Raw genomic sequence first — 15,988 nt, 5'->3', positions numbered from 1 at the left:
TTCGACATTTATTTATGTATCTCCTTTGATGAAAAATAAACTTTTTTAAACATCTGAGTAAAATGACTGTAGTTTGGTCCAGGAGAGAGAGAAAAAACAGTTAGCACCACGGAAAGTGCACAGCTTCGAAAGGTTAGGTCTGCACGTCGAAAAAATGATTAAAAACAAACACACAGACACAAAAGTAAAAAGAAAAGAAAAAACAAAACAAAACTACATTATGCCCGAGAAACATTACAAATACAAAATGTAAATATGTAACTGCTTAATCTAGAAATAGTGAATATTGGTTAGACAAATAAAAATTAATGATGAAAGCTTGTGTGAATAAGAGAGTGAATAAAACTAAACCAAGCACTGAAATTTGATATTAACAGTTCATTTTGGATCTTATTGACTTCAATCAAAGTAACTGAGAATATAATGTTAATATGCAATGAAAACAATGCGTGTTTGTCCAAGAGGAATATTGCCTTGAAAATAATGTCTCACCAATGTAGAGTTTGTGGATCTCTGATGTCCATTCTGCGCAGAATCAGTCTCGACGTCATCAACACTGACCAGACTTTGACTCATGGGCTGCATGTATTTAATGTCACTCTTTCTGGAGTCTGTGGTCCTGCACGTGTCGTAATTGTACACGTGTGGGAGAGTCGCTGTGCCCAGAGTGTCTGAGTAACGTGGAGGATAATATGGGATCACTGGCAGATTGGAGTGATACAGGATGCGAGACTGTCTCCATCTGTAGATTTTCACTGAGATAATGACCACTACACACGTGATGAACAGAAAGGAGACTACAGCCAGAGCCAGCACTAAGTAAAAAGTCAGGTTGTCATTGTACTCCTTGTCGTGCGTAAAGTCAGTGAACTCAGACAGTACTTCAGGAAAGCTGTCCGCCACCGCCACGTTAACAATGACTGTAGCTGAACGAGAGGGCTGCCCGTTGTCCTCCACTATAACAGTCAGTCTCTGTTTGACTGCATCTTTATCAGTCACTTGGCGGATAGTTCTTATTTCTCCATTCTGTAAGCCCACTTCAAACAGCGCCCTGTCTGCGGCTTTCTGCAGTTTATAGGAGAGCCAGGCATTCTGTCCAGAGTCCACATCCACAGCCACCACTTTAGTGACCAGATAGCCCACATCTGCTGAACGAGGCACCATCTCAGCCACCAGAGAACCCCCAGTCTGGACTGGGTACAGCACCTGAGGGGCGTTATCGTTCTGATCCTGAACCAGGATTTTCACAGTCACATTGCTGCTGAGAGGAGGAGAGCCTCCGTCCTGCGCTTTGATTACGCACACAAACTCTTTAGTTTGTTCATAATCAAATGAGCGCGCGGCACTAATAACTCCGTTTTCTGAATTTACAGAGATATAACCAGAAACAGGAGAGCCACCAATGCCACACTCCTCTAAAATATATGACACACGCGCGTTTTGATTTTCATCCGGGTCTTTGGCAACTACATTTAGTACAGTATAACCAGGTGAGTTATTCTCCATTATCGTAGCGCTGTAGAGCGCATGAGTGAACACCGGAGGGTTATCATTTACATCTGAAATCTTTAAAACAAATATTTTATTGACTGACAGAGAAGGCTTTCCCGAGTCGGAGGCGATTACTGTAATGTTAAATTCGGATAAGCTCTCTCTGTCTAAAAGCGCACTGGTTAGCATCGTGTAATAGTTTCTCACGTTCGATTTTATTTGAACAGGGGCAATTCCCTCAACTGAGCATTTCACCAGTCCGTTCTCACCTGAATCCAAATCTTTTACATTAATTATTCCGATGGTGGTGCCCACGGGAGCGTCTTCTGAAACGGGACTGGTGAACGACATCACATTTATAACAGGCGCATTGTCATTAACATCTAGAATGTCTATTTCTACTTTGCAAGTATCTGTCAGTCCTCCTTGGTCTTTGGCCTCAACTCTAAACTCCAACTTTTTTTCTTTTTCAAAATCTAATTCTTTTGCTAAAAAAACACTCCCTGTGTATTCATCAATTTCAAAGAAATCGGCTACTGATGCTTTTGATTTGGAAAAGGAGTATGTTACTTCACTGTTTGCTCCACTGTCTATATCACTCGCGTTTACCGTAAGGACATGTGTGCCTATGGGAGAATTTTCAGTCACAGACGCTTTATAAATCCTCTGATTAAAACAGAGGGGCGTTGTCATTGACATCTAAGACAACAATATTTATATTTACTGATCCAGATCTCTGCGGACTTCCTCCATCCACAGCCACCAGTTTGAGATTAATCTGCGACTGTTTTTCTCTGTCTAGTGCAGTCTGAAGAACCATCTGAATGAATTTAGTGCCGTCAGGATCAGCGTTTTCTTTCAAGATAAAATTATTGTTTGGAGTTAACACATATTCTTGTAAACTGTTTAGCCCTACGTCAGAATCACCTGCCGCCTCCAAGCCAAAGCGCGATCCTGTCATTGCTGCTTCACTGATTTTGAAATCCAATTGTTTACTCTCAAAACTGGGCGCATTGTCGTTTATGTCCAGCACCTCTATAGTCACAGGGTGTAACTCCATCGGGTTTTCCAGTAAAATCTCAAACGTGAAGCTGCAGGGCGTCACGTCTCCACAGAGCTGCTCTCTGTCTATCCTCTCATTCACCACCAGAGTCCCTTTGTCTGTCTTCAGCTCGGCGTACTGAACATTTTCTCCAGTCACGATACGAGCTCGGCCAGAACGAAGCCTTTTTATGTCCAAACCCAAGTCCTGTGCAACGTTACCAATAAGAGAGCCCTTCCTCATCTCCTCTGGGATTGAGTAGCGGATCTGTGCGTCGACTTGAATCAAAAATATCATCAAGAAAATACACGACGACATTGCTTCAACAGATGACACGGAGAATGTTCCTGATGATTTTCCGTGTTTGAATAGTTCGAATGCCATGGTAAAATACAGCTATCGAAGAGCTAGAAAAATTAACATTTGTTCAATCGTATCCAAGTACAATGTTATGGATTGACGTTCCTCAGGCTCTATTTCTACTGTAGAGGTTAAGACGGAATGAAAAGCCACCGTGCTCCTCGAGACAAAACACAGTGATGGGAGGGAATAGCCAGATTCACAGAACCCTCTAAACGACTCACAGGACAACAGCGTCACTTTGAGGACAAACGCAGAAACTATTTGCCAAAGATTTCGCTGGGCTTATACATTAACGGGTAACAAGCGTAATGGACTTTGACCTTGTCAAATCAAGCGATGTATAAAACGACATCCCTATAAATGCTATTTAAAAAAGTAATTATTAGAATATTTAGCAGTTTCAGGACTGAAGTAATTAAACACGTAACAATGCATGGGATTTCGAAGGTAATCATCAAAGTAAAAATAGGACTGCAGAAGATGGCATAAGTTTAACCAAATATTATATTGTTTATTAGATTGCAATAAAGCAGTAATAATTTCCTACTGAGAAATAAATGATTCTATATTAATGTATCTATATAGAGTATGTGAAATATTGTACTTCACGGAGTAATTCGAAAACATGAAACTCATAAAAGTCTGACTGTAGTTGGACTTTAAAAAGTTTTTTTTTTTTTTTTTTTTTTTTTAAATCAGCACCATGGACAGTTAACAGCCACTAAAGTCTAAGTGAAGCAGATGTAGAAAAAAAAAAATAAAGATATGAAGTTGCAGTAGCATTACATAAAAATAAATAAATACAAAATAACAGTATAAATTCAATAAATAAAATGTCATTAAGAAAATCGGGATTTAAAAGAGGGAATAATAATATACAAATAAATGCTACATCAAGCAGCCTAAAATTACAGATCAAATCGCATCTCTCTTTAAAGCAATTGGTAATAAAAGGTTTCTATTAAAAAATATCATTACATGTATGTCCAAGAGCATAAATAAAATTAAAATAATGCCTCACCAGTGTAGAGTTCGTGGATCTCTGATGTCCATTCTGCGCAGAATCAGTCTCGACGTCATCAACACTGACCAGACTTTGACTCATGGGCTGCATGTATTTAATGTCACTCTTTCTGGAGTCTGTGGTCCTGCACGTGTCGTAATTGTACACGTGTGGGAGAGTCGCTGTGCCCAGAGTGTCTGAGTAACGTGGAGGATAATATGGGATCACTGGCAGATTGGAGTGATACAGGATGCGAGACTGTCTCCATCTGTAGATTTTCACTGAGATAATGACCACTACACACGTGATGAACAGAAAGGAGACTACAGCCAGAGCCAGCACTAAGTAAAAAGTCAGGTTGTCATTGTACTCCTTGTCGTGCGTAAAGTCAGTGAACTCAGACAGTACTTCAGGAAAGCTGTCCGCCACCGCCACGTTAACAATGACTGTAGCTGAACGAGAGGGCTGCCCGTTGTCCTCCACTATAACAGTCAGTCTCTGTTTGACTGCATCTTTATCAGTCACTTGGCGGATAGTTCTTATTTCTCCATTCTGTAAGCCCACTTCAAACAGCGCCCTGTCTGCGGCTTTCTGCAGTTTATAGGAGAGCCAGGCATTCTGTCCAGAGTCCACATCCACAGCCACCACTTTAGTGACCAGATAGCCCACATCTGCTGAACGAGGCACCATCTCAGCCACCAGAGAGAACCCCCAGTCTGGACTGGGTACAGCACCTGAGGGGCGTTATCGTTCTGATCCTGAACCAGGATCTTAACTGAGACCACTGAGCTCAGAGGAGGAGAGCCAGAGTCACGAGCTGTTACATTAAAATCAAATTTCTTTATTTGCTCATAATCAAATGACTTTGCAGCAGAAATTACGCCATTTTCTGAATTCAGTGACACCAAAGAAGACAAAGACGCACCATTAATTTCAGTTTCCTCCAGAAAGTAAGAAATCCGGGCGTTTTGGCCCCAGTCTGCATCAGTCGCACGTACAGTGAAAATAGAAAATCCAGGTGAGTTATTCTCAGGTATTGTTCTACTATATTCTGATTCGTCAAACTTTGGGGGGTTGTCATTGACGTCGGAAACTTTGACCTGAATTGTTTTTCTGTTTGAAAGCGGCGGGGAGCCTTGATCAGTCACTGTTAGAGTAATATTATATTCTGAGACACTCTCTCTGTCTAACACGTCATCAGTCACTATTGTATAATAACCAGACAATGAAGATTCAATTTTAAAAGGTAAATCAGAACTAATAGAACATTCTACTACACCGTTTCTCTCTGAGTCGTCGTCATGAACATTAATCACAGCTAAAGTTGTGCCTGGAGGGGCATCCTCGGAGATTGTGCTTGAAAATGACATGAGCTGAATAACAGGAGAGTTATCATTCACGTCAGTTACTTGGATAATCACGCTGCATGTGTCAGAATAGCCTCCGTGGTCACTAGCCCGAACGTTTAATTGATAAGATTTAGACTTTTCATAATCGAGATTACCAATAACTTCAATCTGCCCTGTTTTAACATTTACGTCAAACAACTGCTTGGAGTCTTTACTGAAGTGAGCAAATGAAAACATGACTTCACCATTGACTCCTGTATCTGCGTCAGTGGCGCTGACGGTGGTGACCACAGTTCCTATTGCAGAGTTTTCTTGAACCTCAGCTTTATACACCTGTTTACTACAGACTGGTGCATTATCGTTCGCGTCTAGTACAGTGATGTGAATACGTGCTGTTCCTGATCTCTGAGGTGCGCCTCCATCTGAAGCGACCAAAATCAGTGTATGTTCCTCATTTTTCTCTCGATCTAAAGGCGTTTCCAAAACCATCTCCACAAACTGACTCCCGTCAGAATGTGATCGCATTTCAAGTTTAAAATGATCCGCGGGTTTTAGTGTGTATTTCTCAATATCATTGACACCTACATCCGAATCATACGCACGTTCTAACGCGTAGCGTGTTCCTGGCGCAGCAGTTTCTACTATTTTTAAAACAATTTCTTCTTTCATAAAAGCTGGAGTATTGTCGTTCACATCTGTTACCTCCACAGTGACTCGATACAGCTGAATTGGATTCTCCAGAATCACCTCAAAACTAAAACTGCAGGGCGTTGATTTCTCACACAGCTCCTCTCGGTCGATTCGCTCTTTAACAACAAGGATGCCTTTGTCTCGATTTAAATCCACATATTGTCGACTTTCTTTAGTCACAATGCGAGCGTTCCCCGAGACCAGTCTTTGCACATCTATTCCCAAATCTCCAGCAATATTTCCAACGAAAGATCCCTCCGTCTGTTCTTCAGGAACAGAGTAACGAGCCTGTCCACACACGGACCTCAGCGTAAAGAGACAAAGAACCAGGCCGAGCCACTGCCCTCTGTGAGAGACTCCCTTCAATGAAGCCATTGCAGATATTTACAAATATGAGACATCAAATAATAAAATGTTTAAAGAGAACAATGTCCAGCAGTATAAAAAGCCACAATGAATCCCGCAGTCTGAAACGACCGTCCTCTAGAACAGTAAATGTGAAATGTAGAATAGAGGGAGGATCGTTTCACAATATTACACTCTACAGTCAACAGCGGCGCTCAGAGTCCAGACGAGGTAACGTATCCAGATGGAAAATTATTATTAAGAAGAAAATAATAATTCAGTTCTTTAAAAAACAAAAAAAGTATTATTGAGAAATGAGAAATGAGCCATAGACTAAATATTTTCTTATGCACCGGGATAAAGGAAAGAAATGATAAACAATGAGAATAAAGACTTAATACATTATTTTAAAATTCTTGAAAAAAAATGAAGAGTTAAAAAAAAAAAAAAAAAAAAAAAAAAAAAACACCAAACAAAAACAAACAAAAAACAAAACAAAACAAACCTTAAGCTTTAATGTTATTCTCATAATATATGACTATTCTGTCGCATGGTAGTGTTACTTTTTAAAATAACTGTACTGTGTCCTATTACTTATCGTATGAAAAAAAAGGAAGAGTTGAGTAAAAGAGTTCTGAGGAAAATTTCAAGTGAAGATGAGTACGTTTTTCAGCACCAGAGAAAGCGTTTACCACCAACACTGAGGCAGCTAGAAAAACAAGTGTAAATATCACTCACCAGAGTTGACATATTGGAGCCTGGAAACTGCTTCTCTAATTGTTGGGCTTCAGAATCGGTTCCACCGACGTCGAGTAAACTTTGACTCATGGGCTGCATGTATTTAATGTCACTCTTTCTGGAGTCTGTGGTCCTGCACGTGTCGTAATTGTACACGTGTGGGAGAGTCGCTGTGCCCAGAGTGTCTGAGTAACGTGGAGGATAATATGGGATCACTGGCAGATTGGAGTGATACAGGATGCGAGACTGTCTCCATCTGTAGATTTTCACTGAGATAATGACCACTACACACGTGATGAACAGAAAGGAGACTACAGCCAGAGCCAGCACTAAGTAAAAAGTCAGGTTGTCATTGTACTCCTTGTCGTGCGTAAAGTCAGTGAACTCAGACAGTACTTCAGGAAAGCTGTCCGCCACCGCCACGTTAACAATGACTGTAGCTGAACGAGAGGGCTGCCCGTTGTCCTCCACTATAACAGTCAGTCTCTGTTTGACTGCATCTTTATCAGTCACTTGGCGGATAGTTCTTATTTCTCCATTCTGTAAGCCCACTTCAAACAGCGCCCTGTCTGCGGCTTTCTGCAGTTTATAGGAGAGCCAGGCATTCTGTCCAGAGTCCACATCCACAGCCACCACTTTAGTGACCAGATAGCCCACATCTGCTGAACGAGGCACCATCTCAGCCACCAGAGAACCCCCAGTCTGGACTGGGTACAGCACCTGAGGGGCGTTATCGTTCTGATCCTGAACCAGGATTTTCACAGTCACATTGCTGCTGAGAGGAGGAGAGCCTCCGTCCTGCGCTTTGATTACGCACACAAACTCTTTGGTTTGTTCATAATCAAATGAGCGCGCGGCACTAACAAGTCCATTTTCTGAATTAACAGAGATATAACCCAGGACAGGAGAGCCACCAACGTCACACTCCTCTAAAATATATGACACACGCGCGTTTTGGTTTTCATCTGGGTCTTTGGCAACAACATTTAACACAGAATAACCAGGTGAGTTATTCTCTGTTATGGTCGCGCTGTAGAGCGCATGTGTGAATAATGGAGGGTTATCATTTACATCTGAAATCTTTAAATTCAGTGTTTTATCGACTGAGAGCGGTGGCTTTCCCAAATCCGAGACAACTATTGTGATGTTAAATTCTGATAAACGCTCCCGGTCAAATGGAGCATTAGTTACTAGTGCGTAATAGTTTCTAACATTAGACTTTATTTCAACAGGGGCACTTCCCTCCACTGAACATCTCACCTGTCCGTTCTCACCTGAATCAAAGTCTTTAACATTAATAATACCGATGGTGGTGCCCACTGTAACGTCCTCTGACACAGGACTAGTGAACGACATCACGTTAATAACAGGCGCATTGTCGTTCACGTCTGTAATGTGTATTTCCACTTCACATGTATCCGTCAGTCCTCCTTGGTCTCTGGCCTCAACCCTGAACTCCACTTTCTTGTCCGTTTCATAATCAATTTCTTTTCGTAACATAAATCCCGCCAGTGTCTCGATTTATATCAAAGAAATCCGTGACCTGATAATTTGGAAAAGGAGTAGGTCACTTGACCGTTTGCTGCGTCATCTACATCACTGGCATTTACTGTGACAATAAGAGTCCCCTTTGGTGAGTTTTCAGGCATAGTAGCTTTATAAATACTCTGACTAAACACAGGGGCGTTGTCATTTATATCTAAAACGATTATATGTACATTCACAGTACCAGATCTTTGTGGACTTCCACCGTCAACAGCCACTAGTTTGAAATTAAGGCGCGGCTGTTTCTCTCTGTCCAAAGCATTCTGCAGCACCATTTGAATGTATTTACTCCCGTCGGATTTAACGTGCTCTTTTAAAACAAAATTATCGTTTGGAGTCAACACATAGTTTTGCAATCCATTTTCTCCTACATCAGAATCACCTGCCGCCTCCAAATCAAAGCGTGAGCCGATTGTAGCCAATTCGCTTATTTCAAAATCCAAGTGTTTACTCTGAAATGTGGGCGAATTGTCATTTATGTCCAGCACCTCTATAGTCACAGGGTGTAACTCCATCGGGTTTTCCAGTAAAATCTCAAACGTGAAGCTGCAGGGCGTCACGTCTCCACAGAGCTGCTCTCTGTCTATCCTCTCATTCACCACCAGAGTCCCTTTGTCTGTCTTCAGCTCGGCGTACTGAACATTTTCTCCAGTCACGATACGAGCTCGGCCAGAACGAAGCCTTTTTATGTCCAAACCCAAGTCCTGTGCAACGTTACCAATAAGAGAGCCCTTCCTCATCTCCTCTGGGATTGAGTAGCGGATCTGTGCGTCGACTTGAATCAAAAATAACATCAAGAAAATACACGACGACATTGCTTCGACAGATGTCACAGACAGTTTCTCTAATGATGTACTCCGATTAAATAGTCCAAATAACATGGTGAAAAACGCTAGTCTAATCAATCCACGTTCACAAAACTGTGTACAATGTTAGATTTCTAAATGCATCGGGCTATATTTCTACTGTATGAAAACGGTCTGAAAATCCGCTGTGTTCCTCGAGACAAAACGCAGTGATGGGAGGGAATAATACAAATCACAAAACTCTCTCAACAACTCACAGGACAACAGCGTCACTATGAGGCCAAACACAGAAACTACTGGCAAAAGGCTTAGTTGGACGTATAATATAACTGGCGACAAGCGGACTGGCTTTTGTAAAGGTCATATTAAACGATAAAGCAGTACAAAAAGAGAGTATCAAAAAAGATATATTTAAGAAGTAATTACCTGAGGAAGTTTTTTTATAATAACAATAATAAAAGAAAGAATTGCACGTAAGTGTCCGAGACAAACATTTAAAGATATTATTGCAGAAATCTCAAATTCATTTGACCAAAAAAAAACAAACATTTTTTTTAAATCTACATAAAGCAGTCCTATTTCCCAAGTGATAATTTTACGATTATGTATTTGTCTTATTTTATGAAAAAGAAAATTTTGAAAACATGAAAATTAGAGAAGTTTGACTGTAGTTGGGTCAGAACTTAGCGTAACAATATCAGCACCATGGACAGTGCACAGCTTTGAAGGAGTATATGCAAAAGACAACGGTAGAGTCGAAAAAATGTTGGCTCTTGTTGGAGTTATATGATCTTCATTACCTTAAAATGTACAAATGTAACTGCTCAATCAAAAGTAAGAAAAAAAAAAAAAGGATTAGATGAAATAATAGTAATTTAAAGTATGTTAACACAATTTTAACAAATAGTTGCGAATAAGAGAGTGAAGAACATTAAACCATGCGCTATGCGCTGAAATGTAGGCTTCATAAACTGATCATTCCGGATCTCATTGGCCTTACTCAAACTAATATAGTAATATACTTTTTATGCAACATAATTAGTACGTGTATGTCCAAGCGAATCATTACAATGAAGATAATGTCTCACCAGTGTAGAGTTTGTGGATCTCTGATGTCCATTCTGCGCAGAATCAATCTCGACGTCATCAACACTGACCAGACTTTGACTCATGGGCTGCATGTATTTAATGTCACTCTTTCTGGAGTCTGTGGTCCTGCACGTGTCGTAATTGTACACGTGTGGGAGAGTCGCTGTGCCCAGAGTGTCTGAGTAACGTGGAGGATAATATGGGATCACTGGCAGATTGGAGTGATACAGGATGCGAGACTGTCTCCATCTGTAGATTTTCACTGAGATAATGACCACTACACACGTGATGAACAGAAAGGAGACTACAGCCAGAGCCAGCACTAAGTAAAAAGTCAGGTTGTCATTGTACTCCTTGTCGTGCGTAAAGTCAGTGAACTCAGACAGTACTTCAGGAAAGCTGTCCGCCACCGCCACGTTAACAATGACTGTAGCTGAACGAGAGGGCTGCCCGTTGTCCTCCACTATAACAGTCAGTCTCTGTTTGACTGCATCTTTATCAGTCACTTGGCGGATAGTTCTTATTTCTCCATTCTGTAAGCCCACTTCAAACAGCGCCCTGTCTGCGGCTTTCTGCAGTTTATAGGAGAGCCAGGCATTCTGTCCAGAGTCCACATCCACAGCCACCACTTTAGTGACCAGATAGCCCACATCTGCTGAACGAGGCACCATCTCAGCCACCAGAGAACCCCCAGTCTGGACTGGGTACAGCACCTGAGGGGCGTTATCGTTCTGATCCTGAACCAGGATTTTCACAGTCACATTGTTGCTGAGAGGAGGAGAGCCTCCGTCCTGCGCTTTGACGCAGAACCGGAAATCCTTGATCTGCTCGTAGTCAAAGGAGCGCACTGCATGGATGACTCCGCTATCTGCACTAACGGACACATATGAGGAGACTGGCACTCCGTTAACAGAGGAGTCCTCCAGTATGTAAGAGACACGCGCGTTCTGGTTCCAGTCAGCGTCTGTGGCTTTCACTGTGAATATAGAGAGGCCCGGGCTGTTGTTTTCTACAATGTAGGCCTCATACGAGCTCCTGTCAAAGACAGGCGCGTTGTCATTCACATCAGAGATGTGTAACGTGAGAGTGACGCTGCTGGAGAGAGAGGGCACGCCCTCATCTGAACACGTGACTGTGATGTTGTATTGAGACGCCTGCTCTCTGTCTAAATATGTATCTGAGACGAGAGAATAAAATCCATTTGAGGTGGACTTTATTTTAAAAGGAATTAAATTGTTTAGAATACAATTTACCTGCCCATTGTTCTCTGAGTCAGGATCATTTACACTTAACATGGCTATCACTGTCTCTGGAGGCGAGTCCTCTAAAACCAAGTCCGATTTAGACACTATGTTTATATTTGGTTTATTATCGTTGATATCACCGATTTCAATGATGACCTTTGCTGAATCTGACAGTCCACCTCTGTCAACAGCTTCAATGTCAATCTGGTAACTACCCACCCTTTCATAATCGAGTTCGCCAAATGAGGTGATAACGCCATTTATTTCATCAATTTTAAAAATATCATTCAAACGCAATTTGCTCGGCGTCATCGTGTAGGAGACCATTCCATTCAAGCCAATATCTTTATCTGATGCGCTCACAGTGAGTATACTGGTCTCTTTGGGGGAGTTCTCCATTATCTTTGCTCTGTACAATGGTCTGGAGAAAACAGGTGCGTTGTCGTTCGCGTCTAGCACAGTCACAAATATCTGCATTGTTCCCGACATCTGCGGCTCCCCTCCGTCTGTAGCGGTTAATAGTAATGGGATATGCGCCTGTATTTCCCGATCTAAAGCTTTCTGTAAAACCATCTCCACCTTTTTACCCCCGTCTGCTTCGTTTTCCATTTGTAGTATAAAATTATCCGTTGGGCTAAGTGAATATTTTTGGAGTCCATTTACCCCAATATCAGGGTCAATGGCTTTTTCCAGTATGAATTTAGATCCTAATATTGCTGACTCGCTGATCTCAAATCGTTTTTCTGCATTGGTGAAACTCGGGTAGTTGTCGTTTATATCTGTAATTTCTACTGTAATTCGAAACATTTCCATCGGATTTTCCAAAATTAACTGAAAATCTAAAGCACAAGGCGTCGTCTCACCGCAGAACGCCTCTCTGTCGATCCTCTCCTGGATAAACAGGACTCCTCTTTCTTTATTCAGACCGATGTATTCGACATTGTTTCCCGTATATACACGTGCTTTTCCTGATTTGAGTCGTTTCAAATCTATGCCCAAATCCTGCGCTATGTTTCCAACTACAGAGCCTTTGGGCATTTCTTCAGGAACGGAGTAACTGACCTGAGCGAACACCGAGTCCAGGCACAAAACACAGAGCAACAGCAGTGATTGAGATCCCATTGTCAAACCCAGCGGAGTTTCCAAAAATATCCACAGACTAAAAAGGAGGAAGAATTAATCGTTCACAAACGAAATTGTTAAAAAAAAAATAAAACTCGAGGATTGCGATATTCCCTCAAAACGCAGAGGTCTACAAACGCGTCTCTCCCGTCTACTCTGATTCAACCAAACAAGAGAAAGAAGGTTGGCCACAAATAAATTAAATTATCCCAGCTTGTGAGTCAACAGCGACACTTCGAGTCCAGTAAGAATATTACAGCAAGTCAAGGAAAGATTCAGAAGAATGATGAATGTATTACCACGAAAAATGTGTTATACAAGTTTTCTCCTTCACTATAACAGTAAAATATGCATAACACTGTCCAAGGTGCTGAAAATAACTAGACGAACGAACAAACTAGAAGAATTAGATGTGTAATTGGAACCATTTGCCATTTTACCTTTTGAAGAATATAAACAAAACACTGCATGAATTGTAATTAAAGTTTCAAACCTCTAGAGGAGAGTCTGGTTCGTCCAGGATGCTCTTCTCACTCTGTATCCGATGCATCGTCCCTGTTGAACTGGGATCCATTATCAGCACGTTCTGACTACCAGCTCTGCCAAACTTACAGTCACTCTTTCTGGAGTCTGTGGTCCTGCACGTGTCGTAATTGTACACGTGTGGGAGAGTCGCTGTGCCCAGAGTGTCTGAGTAACGTGGAGGATAATATGGGATCACTGGCAGATTGGAGTGATACAGGATGCGAGTCTGTCTCCATCTGTAAATTTTCACTGAGATAATGACCACTACACACGTGATGAACAGAAAGGAGACTACAGCCAGAGCCAGCACTAAGTAAAAAGTCAGGTTGTCATTGTACTCCTTGTCGTGCGTAAAGTCAGTGAACTCAGACAGTACTTCAGGAAAGCTGTCCGCCACCGCCACGTTAACAATGACTGTAGCTGAACGAGAGGGCTGCCCGTTGTCCTCCACTATAACAGTCAGTCTCTGTTTGACTGCATCTTTATCAGTCACTTGGCGGATAGTTCTTATTTCTCCATTCTGTAAGCCCACTTCAAACAGCGCCCTGTCTGCGGCTTTCTGCAGTTTATAGGAGAGCCAGGCATTCTGTCCAGAGTCCACATCCACAGCCACCACTTTAGTGACCAGATAGCCCACATCTGCTGAACGAGGCACCATCTCAGCCACCAGAGAACCCCCAGTCTGGACTGGGTACAAGCACCTGAGGGGCGTTATCGTTCTGATCCTGAACCAGGATTTTCACAGTCACATTGCTGCTGAGAGGAGGAGAGCCTCCGTCCTGCGCTTTGATTACGCACACAAACTCTTTGGTTTGTTCATAATCAAATGAGCGCGCGCGGCACTAACAAGTCCATTTTCTGAATTAACAGAGATATAACCCAGGACAGGGGAGCCACCAACGTCACACTCCTCTAAAATATATGACACACGCGCGCGTTTTGGTTTTCATCTGGGTCTTCGGCAACAACATTTAACACAGAATAACCAGGTGAGTTATTCTCTGTTATGGTCGCGCTGTAGAGCGCATGTGTGAATAATGGAGGGTTATCATTTACATCTGAAATCTTTAAATTCAGTGTTTTTATCGACTGAGAGCGGTGACTTTCCCAAATCCGAGACAACTATTGTGATGTTAAATTCTGATAAACGCTCCCGGTCAAATGGAGCATTAGTTACTAGTGCGTAATAGTTTCTAACATTAGACTTTATTTCAACAGGGGCACTTCCCTCCACTGAACATCTCACCTGTCCGTTCTCACCTGAATCAAAGTCTTTAACATTAATAATACCGATGGTGGTGCCCACTGTAACGTCCTCTGACACAGGACTAGTGAACGACATCACGTTAATAACAGGCGCATTGTCGTTCACGTCTGTAATGTGTATTTCCACTTCACATGTATCCGTCAGTCCTCCTTGGTCTCTGGCCTCTACCCTGAATTCCACTTTCTTGTCCGTTTCATAATCAATTTCTTTTGTAACATAAATCCCGCCAGTGTCTCGATTTATATCAAAGAAATCCGTGACCGATGATTTTGATTTGGAAAAGGAGTAGGTCACTTGACCGTTTGCTGCGTCATCTACATCACTGGCATTTACTGTGACAATAAGAGTTCCCTTTTGTGAGTTTTCAGGCATACTAGCTTTATAAATACTCTGACTAAACACAGGGGCGTTGTCATTGGCATCTAAGACCACAATTTTTTATATCTACTGTTCCAGATCTTTGTGGACTTCCACCGTCAACAGCCACTAGTTTGAAATTAAGGCGCGGCTGTTTCTCTCTGTCCAAAGCATTCTGCAGCACCATTTGAATGTATTTACTCCCGTCGGATTTAACGTGCTCTTTTAAAACAAAATTATCGTTTGGCGTCAACGCATAGTTTTGCAATCCATTTTCTCCTACATCAGAATCACCTGCCGCCTCCAAATCAAAGCGTGATCCAACTGTGGCTGATTCGCTTATTTCAAATCCAAGTGTTTACTCTCAAAACTGGGCGCATTGTCGTTTATGTCCAGCACCTCTATAGTCACAGGGTGTAACTCCATCGGGTTTTCCAGTAAAATCTCAAACGTGAAGCTGCAGGGCGTCACGTCTCCACAGAGCTGCTCTCTGTCTATCCTCTCATTCACCACCAGAGTCCCTTTGTCTGTCTTCAGCTCGGCGTACTGAACATTTTCTCCAGTCACGATACGAGCTCGGCCAGAACGAAGCCTTTTTATGTCCAAACCCAAGTCCTGTGCAACGTTACCAATAAGAGAGCCCTTCCTCATCTCCTCTGGGATTGAGTAGCGGATCTGTGCGTCGACTTGAATCAAAAATAACATCAAGAAAAAACAGGACCACATTGTACGTACAGATAGAACGAAAAATCTCCACCTTGATCCTCCGCTCGCTGTGTGTTTGTTTAAGGCCATATTGACTCGTTAAGCTTTAAAATCTACAGAAGATACAAGTATTCAATGTCGTAAATGTGTTTATTCGTTCCATCCGATATAAACGTTTCCCAGTTAAATGTAGCGTCGTAAAAAGACACACATTCGGATAAGACGCAGCAAAGATGGGAGGGTTAAGCAGATACGCAGAACTGCTGAAATTATCTCACAGGGTAACAGCGACGCTATGAGGCAAGCA

General features: G+C 42.0%; 3 protein-coding genes and 2 pseudogenes across 3 annotated transcripts; all 5 read right to left on the bottom strand.

Annotated features, from left to right (window-relative positions):
* Positions 1-133: 133 nt before the first annotated feature.
* Positions 134-2,851, bottom strand: LOC129410588 (protocadherin gamma-A3-like). Its single transcript, XM_055159060.1, is given in 3 exon segments — positions 134-139; positions 493-2,166; positions 2,168-2,851. Coding segments are annotated over 3 exon segments (2,364 nt in total).
* Positions 2,852-3,789: 938 nt separating this feature from the next.
* Positions 3,790-6,313, bottom strand: LOC129410587 (protocadherin gamma-A12-like). Its single transcript, XM_055159059.1, is given in 3 exon segments — positions 3,790-3,798; positions 3,918-4,595; positions 4,598-6,313. Coding segments are annotated over 3 exon segments (2,403 nt in total).
* A 639-nt stretch (positions 6,314-6,952) lies between these two features.
* On the bottom strand, positions 6,953-9,381 carry LOC110162229 (protocadherin gamma-A3-like; annotated as a pseudogene).
* Positions 9,382-10,368: 987 nt separating this feature from the next.
* Positions 10,369-12,827, bottom strand: LOC110162224 (protocadherin gamma-A8-like). The gene is made up of 2 exons (XM_055159058.1): positions 10,461-12,827; positions 10,369-10,377 (listed from the first exon to the last, which is right to left on the bottom strand). The coding sequence occupies exons 1-2, from the start codon at positions 12,825-12,827 to the stop codon at positions 10,369-10,371; spliced, it is 2,376 nt and encodes a 791-aa protein (XP_055015033.1).
* Positions 12,828-13,314: 487 nt separating this feature from the next.
* Positions 13,315-15,988, bottom strand: part of LOC110164710 (protocadherin gamma-A3-like) — a 3,383-nt pseudogene continuing 709 nt past the window's right edge.

Source organism: Boleophthalmus pectinirostris, unplaced genomic scaffold (genome assembly GCF_026225935.1).
Source record: "Boleophthalmus pectinirostris isolate CB_2022bp ecotype Guang Dong unplaced genomic scaffold, ASM2622593v1 HiC_scaffold_23, whole genome shotgun sequence".
Classification (NCBI taxonomy): Eukaryota; Metazoa; Chordata; class Actinopteri; order Gobiiformes; family Gobiidae; genus Boleophthalmus; species Boleophthalmus pectinirostris.
This window is presented reverse-complemented; position numbering and strand designations above follow the sequence as displayed.

What these genes read in the sequence shown, in the direction of transcription:
- LOC110162224 (XM_055159058.1), bottom strand. Translation starts at nt 12,827, where the DNA reads ATGGGATCTCAATCACTGCTGTTGCTCTGTGTTTTGTGCCTGGACTCG.